At 35.1% G+C, this 8,699-nt stretch overlaps 1 protein-coding gene across 1 annotated transcript; it reads right to left on the bottom strand.

Annotated features, from left to right (window-relative positions):
* Nucleotides 1–3,692: 3,692 nt before the first annotated feature.
* Nucleotides 3,693–4,328, bottom strand: LOC134750744 (mpv17-like protein 2). The gene has a single exon (XM_063685986.1). It carries the CDS (start codon nucleotides 4,293–4,295, stop codon nucleotides 3,693–3,695), a length of 603 nt encoding a protein of 200 aa, XP_063542056.1. The 5' UTR covers nucleotides 4,296–4,328.
* Between the last annotated feature and the right edge of the window lie 4,371 nt (nucleotides 4,329–8,699).

Genomic DNA, 8,699 nt, shown 5'->3' with positions numbered 1-8,699 from the left:
AAACCATCAACTTTTGGGTTCTTTAGATTCAGAATCACTAGTACTATTGAATGAGATAAAGAAAATAAGTGTCCCCAGTTTTTCATACAAATTTTAGGTGTCAGTTTTATACCGGTCCATACAAAATGTATGTGAAAATGCGTTACAAAACTGAAATATTTTTGGGGACATTTTTTCTTTTAAATCGATAGCCCAAGTAGAAATAACCCAAAAGTTATTGGATTTTCGAAAAAAAGTTAATGGTAGACTTTTAAGTGAAAATGCCCGTATTCATCAAACTGTTTTTCTTCTCTCTTTAAAAGTGCATAGGTATTGTATAGGCAGTATCTTGTCCCTTTTTTGGAAATACAGATATAAATTTGAATGGCCTACCCATTCAAATATGTATATTAAATTTGAAGTACAAGTTATGCTTTTTTTGATATCCTGTGTGTACACTCTGAAATCCGACAATAACTTATAATTATTTACTGAATTTAAATAATATACTGTCACCACTACAGCCTACAGTTTTATTATCTCATCTAACACAAACGTGTGATAGAAATTCAATCTTATGTCACTGAAAAGAGGGACGGTTTCGGTAACAGGTTTAGTACATAAAATACGAGCTTGGTAAAGTAATAACGGCCATGGTGCTGGTTCCCAGGCCATACTGACAGTGTGTTATTACAATTGCTTACAACGCACAGGCAAGACTGAGGAGAACCTGTAAAAGTGTATGTATGAATGTATTTATATGCTTATTTTACATAGAAACAGAAACACAAGAAACACAGTTACAGAGTAAATTAAATACAACAAAGGCAGTGTGGGGGCTCAGCATTGCTCCGAGCAATTATTAGGGTTGGCACAATTTGACGTCCCTTTGCTTGCACGACCACCGGGTTCGTAGGTTCAAACCTCGGTTGTGCTGTATAGAGCAAAAAAATCGTGCTCGAAAAATGACGACTAAAAATTCGGTCAGGATCCTTTACATACACGCAAATGGTTCATTCTCCTAGTCTACCCGTTACGATCGATGCCACCAGGCATACTTGGATGGAACTCACATCACGCTGGTTCCTCAAGACCTCAACGCGCGTTCGCAACTCTGCGCAGGAGCATAAATAACATTCGACAGCAAGTTATATATCGCGACATTGTCCGTCCGCGTGTCCGTGTGTTTATACACGCCAATCAGCCCGGTAGCCCGCGAAATGTATATTTATGTGAGACGTTTTCAGTGTTTTAGGAAGGTTATGACAATTATGATGAAAACGGGAAGGATAATTGGTTAGTGGTTTTGAAAGAGCGAAGAACTGACACCAGATTTTTTGCTACATTTTAACCGCCATTCGTAAAATACAAAAACACAAGTACAGTCAAGGGCATAAATATATATACATTCCCAAAGTTTCAAAATTTTTTGTGTACGCTCTTACACCTTAGACAATAAAGTCGTGTTCACATATTTTGGAGCCATTTGTCTGGATCGATATTTTTGCCTTCGACTGTACAAAGGCAAACTTCATAACTTAAGACTTTCTTTAGCAGTCACTTTTGGGTCAAATAGAAACTGGAAATTGAAAACAGGAAATTAGTCTACAGACTTATTTCCAGTAGGTAGCAACAAGTCTTTTGTTTTTAGTTTTTGTATTTTTACTTTTAGGCCATAGTTTTTTGTGTATTTCTGTTTGTATTGTAAACATTCATTTATCTGCGCTGTTAAAAGAGCAATTACACGTGTTTTTTTTATAAACCGAGTGTTTCATTTACTTAAACGATATTATAAACTTATTATTGGACCAATATATAGCAAAATACAAATTAACTCACAAGGTAGAAGGTTGGAGGTAGGTGATCTTAGGTACCTGTGGAAGAAATAAATTATAAAGCGTAAAAAATAAATAATACCAAGCGCTCCACATTCAATTCATTCTTACTATTATAGTCTTCATACATCAAACTTGAATGGTATGAAATCACTGTCACTTTTCACATCTACAAGAATGTCCATTAGGTAGAACCTACCAATTTTCTGAGTCGAATCGATTAGGACCCGGTTCTCATAGATTCCCATAAAACGTGAGTTTTGTAGCTGGGTTTGTAAAAAAATGGGTTCGACTCAAGAGCTCATAATAAAAGAATGCCAAAAATTGCATCACAAGGTTTTATGAGTAATATTGTTGACATTTATAGCTCTATAATTATTCATGATTCTCAAATATTTTCGAAGATAGATTTTATAAGTTTTATAGCATATGTTTGTGTCGGAGCTTTTAAAAATAACTCTAATGACGACATGTAAATGTTGTTTTTAAATTATTGTGCTAAATTATTTATAATGATAAATTATTGGTTTAATTTTTAACGCATTTTATTTTTATTTTTTCATCATATCAGCATCGATGCAGCATCTCATTTATGATCAGCATAATTTAAACAAGGCGACCATAAAACATATTATATAAGAAATAAAAATGGCTTACATCAATAACACAGATCTTGAGTCCTTTTACGAATCAGTATAACCACTTTAAAGATCAAAACTTAAACACTAAGGTCGTGAGACTTTTTCTTCTTATCCCAAACACGAGTCAAACGGACCCTACCGTCGGCAACATTAACTGTGCGTTGACAAACATGATTAATGTCCCAATAAAAATATCTTCCAAATTCATTCCCGATATTAATTCTAATGCTTTACCTCTTTTTGTCCGTTTGGAAGGAATCTGACAAGGGATTTATGTTGTAAGGCCATTAGCCACACCCGAAGAGATCGTTTATAATTATATCGTATTAATAAAATTCTTTATTAAATTATCAATAGTTTAATGGCATTGGAGATTTCTGAAATATTAGGTACAAGTGGTATTAAGTAGAATTATATGCGTAGGATACAAAAATAATAATAACATCGACTATATAATAAGATAGAGCGGTACTGTCATAGTAAATTTTGTAACCACTGTAAATTCACTGCCATCTATCGACATACTTTAAAACTAAAAATGAAGATTTAAAAAAATACGTTAAAATGTATTTAAATATGGATAAATTAATTTTTTATTTGCATTAATTTTTTTTATATGATTTTGACCCATGTTATTTCACTGGTATGCGTTAAAATTATAAATAACAAACGAAACAGTCAACGCCCTCTATACGAGTGTAGGCCAAAACTAGTGGCGCCATCTGATCGAGAGTCAAATTTTCGTGAATTTCGGAGTTATATCTATCTTTGGTTTAAGACACGCCTGATGGAGACAAGTTATAGTGTCTAGATCTTAAAGTAGCCAGTGTAGCCATTAAGGATTACAAAAATGGAAAACTAACAGTTTTGGCACTGTCCTATATCCTCTAGGCACCCATAGACCTATAAAAAGGTCTCCTATTCCATTCTATTTTAAACCTTTATTTTGACAAATAAAACATTGCTTATTTTGTCTTGGCAAGTTTGGATGTCTGGGCGGCTAGAAGATGAAGCTACTCGAGAAAACGTTATAAACTAAAAAATCGGATGGAAAGGAGATATGTTTTTTATTTTGTGTGAATACTAGCCTCAGGAATCGTAGAATGTGTAGCTTGTAGGGTACCATTTACAGCAATCTGACATCAGAATAATCTAAGATCTAGATAGAGTTTTAGAAAACGCTATAACAGTTTGCAAAAGTAACCACAGCTTCATGACATGTAAGAGTAAAGTACATTCATGTCTCCTCATCCTTTCTTGTGTGTTCGTCTGTTATATTTTCCAGTATTTTCGGGATGTTCTCTAGCCGCTGTTCTTTTGCTTTCATGTGAGCTAGATACACGGTCCACACGAAGCTAGCGGCACTCACGAAGACGATCCTATTTTTCTCAGAGACGAAATAAAAGTTTATAGTTTGTGCAGTCGGCCAGAAAACTACGCCTATCTTATAAGTTGGCCAGAATTTCTCCTTCACTTCGTTTACGCATGTTGAGAAAGGTTTTAGCTCTAAAGCGCTCATTCCGAAGAAGAAATAGGCCATGGCTAAAGGGGAATACGAGACCTGTTCTATCACCGCTCTGGTTATCGCTGTCGTTAAGGTTTTGTTCTTGAAGAAGCGACTTGTGTATTTCATCCAGCCGTAGAAGACAGGAGCCATGAAGAAAGTCCCAAAGAACCCAAAGCGAGCAGCGCGGGCCCAGTCCGCGTTCTCAATAGTAGTCCCATTAGCTATGTACTCTTGGACAATGCTGCACGTAGGCCATATGACAGCGTAGGACACCATACCGCGTATTAAGGGATACTGCACAGGCAAATGCAGAACTTTGGTTAGTATTGTCATCGCTTTCTTGGGAATGGTTTAGTATTTACTTAAATAATAAGGAAAAGGGCGCTAAGAAAAGCTTGCCAATAGCCAAAATAGAAAAGCTTGCCAATGGCCAAAATAGAAGGCTTGGATCCATGTTTTGACATTGGTTGTCAAGTTTTATTTATCAAGGTATCTTCTAAAAAGTTTGTTTTCTTTTTTTAAACAAATCGTTTTGAAATATTTGCTAATCAACTAATAGATTAAGATTTAAAGATGACCTTATGAACTATAAAACAAATATCAACATTTAAAATTATTGCTCTATTGACTAATTGCATATTCCGCAAAGTCATTTCCTATCCAACCTACTTCTTTTCTTTCTCCGATCTTAACTTTTTCATACTTTGAACATTAAACTTTATATCGCGGTTGTAAGGGTTGTTTTTGCTATAAATAAATTTGTGTAGATAAGAGTTTTAGAAAGTTTCTAGTCAATATTAGCCAGCAGGGTATCTCAAAGAGGATCGCCGACCAAATTGCTGTCTCAACCTATATCGGAATCAGTCGATTGTTCCAAGCGGGTGGCCTGCGATAAACGATTGCTCTAATGATGATCGTCTAATTTCTTCGATATTGCTTAGATAGGATCGCCTAATAGGTCCGACACGAAGAGACCATAATCGCAAATATTTTAACAATAGCATAGCTTAGATACAGCCTCATACCTAGACCGATCAAATGATCAGACTAATCAGACTGATAATAGGTCCAATCATGACAGTCTTAGTTTATAGGTTATTATTTATCATCAAAATTATGATGTTTTGAGGAATATCTTAGACCTGGATGGGAAGAGCGCATTCGTGTTCCATTGATTATCTACTTACTTGTTGACCTATCTCTGTTTCACATGGAAAAAATCGAAAACAACCTATATCACCTTGTATGTATAACCATATATAACCTTGCGCACAAGTTGTTTGCAGAAATCGCGAAGCGTCTGGTTGACGTAACTGGTGACCGAAGAGCTGGCGGCTCCCTCGCACAACGTATCAGCATTGCGATACAGCGAGGAAATGCCGCCAGCATCCTTGGTACTACAATGCCTCAAGGGCCTATTTTAGATTTAAGGTAGTTATTAATTTCGTTTACGTAGTACCACTGTATTATATGTATCTTGTATGTAAATAAAGAGTATTTCAACCTTGTAGTATTAAAATATAACAAGAAGGTCAAATGCTGCATGCTGTTTTCATCGTATTTAAATGTCAGTCAGTTACTTAAACGTCATCCTTTATCTGATAACTTATTAGTAAATCATTCAACAAAATTAATTTCCATCAGCGTAGCGGACTTATTTGTTTATTTCAACTTTATGCACAATACCCATACCTATACTATTGTACCCATAAGCTTTGCTTAGTTTGGGACTAGGTTGATCTGTGTAAGATGTCCCTTAATATTTATTTATTTTATTTATTTAATAGAATAGAATAAGATTAAATAGGTACCTACACAAAAATATAAAATGTCGAACTTAATGTTCATAAAAGTTATGAAATGTGAACCTGTGACTGTGAGTGACTAAAAATTCTTTATCAGTTTGTCTGTTAGTAAACGTTCAAAGCCGTATCGCACAAGCGCTGAAGAGACAGTACACAAAACCACGATTAGGTGGAACAGCAATCCGGCGAAAAGGAATCTGGAAAGACGAAGTCCTGGCTGAGACTCGTGTCTAAAAGTTTTGAAAATCCTGGACTATAAGTAATTGAATATAAATATGAAGCAGCTGTTATGGGAGTTGGGACCTACGAAGAATGCTATTCGAATAATAAATACAATCTTTTTGTCAGCCGCGACATCAACATCTCCCGATGGCTCGAGTGTAAGTACTACCTACACCATGCTGTGTCTTGCTATATGTATATCCACCGAACGAAAAAAATAATATGTTTTGGAATCCTAACATCACAATAGAGTAACTCTTGTCACTCCTGTGTCAGTATTCTATCCTCCTCAGTCCCAGTCATTTACTGCAGTTTTATAAAATTATAGTTAAAATTTCTATTAGAATTTGTCCTTTTAAACGAAATCGGGACTTAGGAGGCTATAGGTAAAAAGGATAAATGACTATACTCGAGCATCTATACATCCCATTGCTTGCCCACTCCTGAATTACTTTGGGTTATTTATGTTAGCAGGGTTATCATATCTATAGGTATAGTACTCACGTTCGTCCGATGCGAATTAGAGACTTTACATATGTACACCTATGCTGAAGTCATGCGTTTTTCATCCTCAAAACTTTTTCCTTCCTACTTATAGATAAGATAAAGTTAAAGATAGTTTATTATTCAAGTAGGCATATTACAAAGTTTCGAGAAATTCATTGGTAGTTGTACGAGCCAGGATTCGAACCCGGCCTCTGGGCTATAACCGCGAAAATCGAAGTCCGTAAATTTCGAGCAATTACTCTCTGTCACACTAATTACGCCTTAATTGGAGATCTTAAAAGAGCAAGATCGCAATGAGGGCTACCGCGTTTAATCTCGCCTCTAGGGGCGCTAGTGTAGATGGAGGTCTTTCAAAATGTCAAAATAAAAATGCATAGAAGTTTTGCGGGTTTCAAGCTTTTTTATTGGGAATTTTTACTCCTTATTCATAATTGTGGTAAGTCTTTGTCCATCTTTGATTAATCATGGTAAACAATAGATATAACTCAACAAAGATAGATATAGCTCAATAAATGTTAGTGGATGGTTAGTGGTTAAACAAAGTGCTAAATAAAATCTATGCAAAATTAAACAGGTTGATAAAATGTCACATTCAGACGTTAAAATACCTTTGTGTATATTAGAAAGTATTGATTTTATAAAAATAAGCATAGAAGAATTTTATAAAAATAAGCATAAAAACGGTAGCCCTCATTTGCGGAGTTCGGTGTTCGCGTTTATAGCCCGGGTTCGGAAGCTGCTAAAAAGTCTAAGTAAAAACTTGGGTATTAAGAATTGAAAACGAAACATTTCACCTTTAATGATTAAATTTATTTTCATTACATTACAAATTCTCTTTGCATTACAATAATGATTTTGTTTGTAACAACAACATTGAACTACATTTATGCGCCATCTATACTCAAAAGCAAGAGATTTCTTTTCTGTAATTCATTAGGGCAAATTTGAATTAAACGACATCTACCGGGTTAAGTGCAGCAACTACAAAAGTGAATTTACCGCCATCTAGGGAGCATGACTTACAACAACATGAGGTAGCTTTTTGATAACTCACGCAAAATCTCCAGCAATCGAATAGATGGCGTTGTAGTCAATAAAAATTAGTTTAACTACTCGACGGTAGATGGCGTAAAATACTAAAATCTTGCTTATTATAAAAGCTTTGTACTTTTCCAAGCTAATAAGCATTTTAAAAGTACTACTGCCCTTTATGATCAGTTATTTAAATATATATATATATAAAATCTAGCTACCTAGCAGGAGTGTATAGGAATGCATAGGAATGTGAATTTTATAAATTTAGATTTTGAGGGGTTTTTTTGGTAGGTGGTAAGTTGGTAATAGTTTTCTTGTTTATATGTATAATGTATAAGTATTTAATTTTAACAAATCATATCGATAGACAGCCGTAGGCTCAAAGGGCTTAAGGGACAAAATGGCGAAAATGAGTTATGAATGCAGTCATACTCAGTATCTTTCTACACATAGATACTATTTAATTCTTTAAAAACTATTAGATACCCTTGTTAATTCTGTCAAATGATAGAGAATATACCTTTACATTTAACAAATAAAATTGTTTACATTTCCACTAGCACAAACTTATCAACTAAATATGCCTTAGGAATTTAAGGTAAAAAAGAACTTCTAACCTTAACCAGCCCACTTGACAAATACTTCAGGATCATAAACTTGCTACTTTATTGGCAAACTGACACGTTTCGAGCTGAGGGCTATGCATTTTTTTTCATTTGACCACTTTAAGATTAAGCCCTGTTAAAGGTATTTTATGAGGTGCAAACGGTCTTTAAAATAACTTTTTTTTTAATTAGGTACTTTAAGATAAGTTTTTCATCATCATGCATTGCTCCTAAGTTTTACTTTCTTCCCCATCGTTCCCGGTTGCATTATAAATCGTCCGAGTAAATAACCTAATCCCAAGACTTGACGTAAGCACCAGTTTTGACGAAAGGTCTGACCTTCCAATCCAGGTGGAAAAACAAGGCCTTGTTGGGATTAAGCCACAGGTATACCTATGTATGTATTGGCTATATGAAAAATGTGTGATAGAGGAACTGGAAGGGAACGATGATCTCGTTTGACTCGGCAAAACTAGAACCTTTGTCAGCCCAAACTCTCATTCTATTTGGCATCTGTCAAATAAATAATGTGTCCCATAGCCGCCGCGCAGGCGCCACCATAC

This window comes from Cydia strobilella, chromosome 20, assembly GCF_947568885.1.
Source record: "Cydia strobilella chromosome 20, ilCydStro3.1, whole genome shotgun sequence".
In the NCBI taxonomy this organism is placed as follows: Eukaryota; Metazoa; Arthropoda; class Insecta; order Lepidoptera; family Tortricidae; genus Cydia; species Cydia strobilella.
The sequence above is the reverse complement of the archived record's forward strand: the minus strand, read 5'-3'. Positions and strand labels throughout refer to the sequence as shown.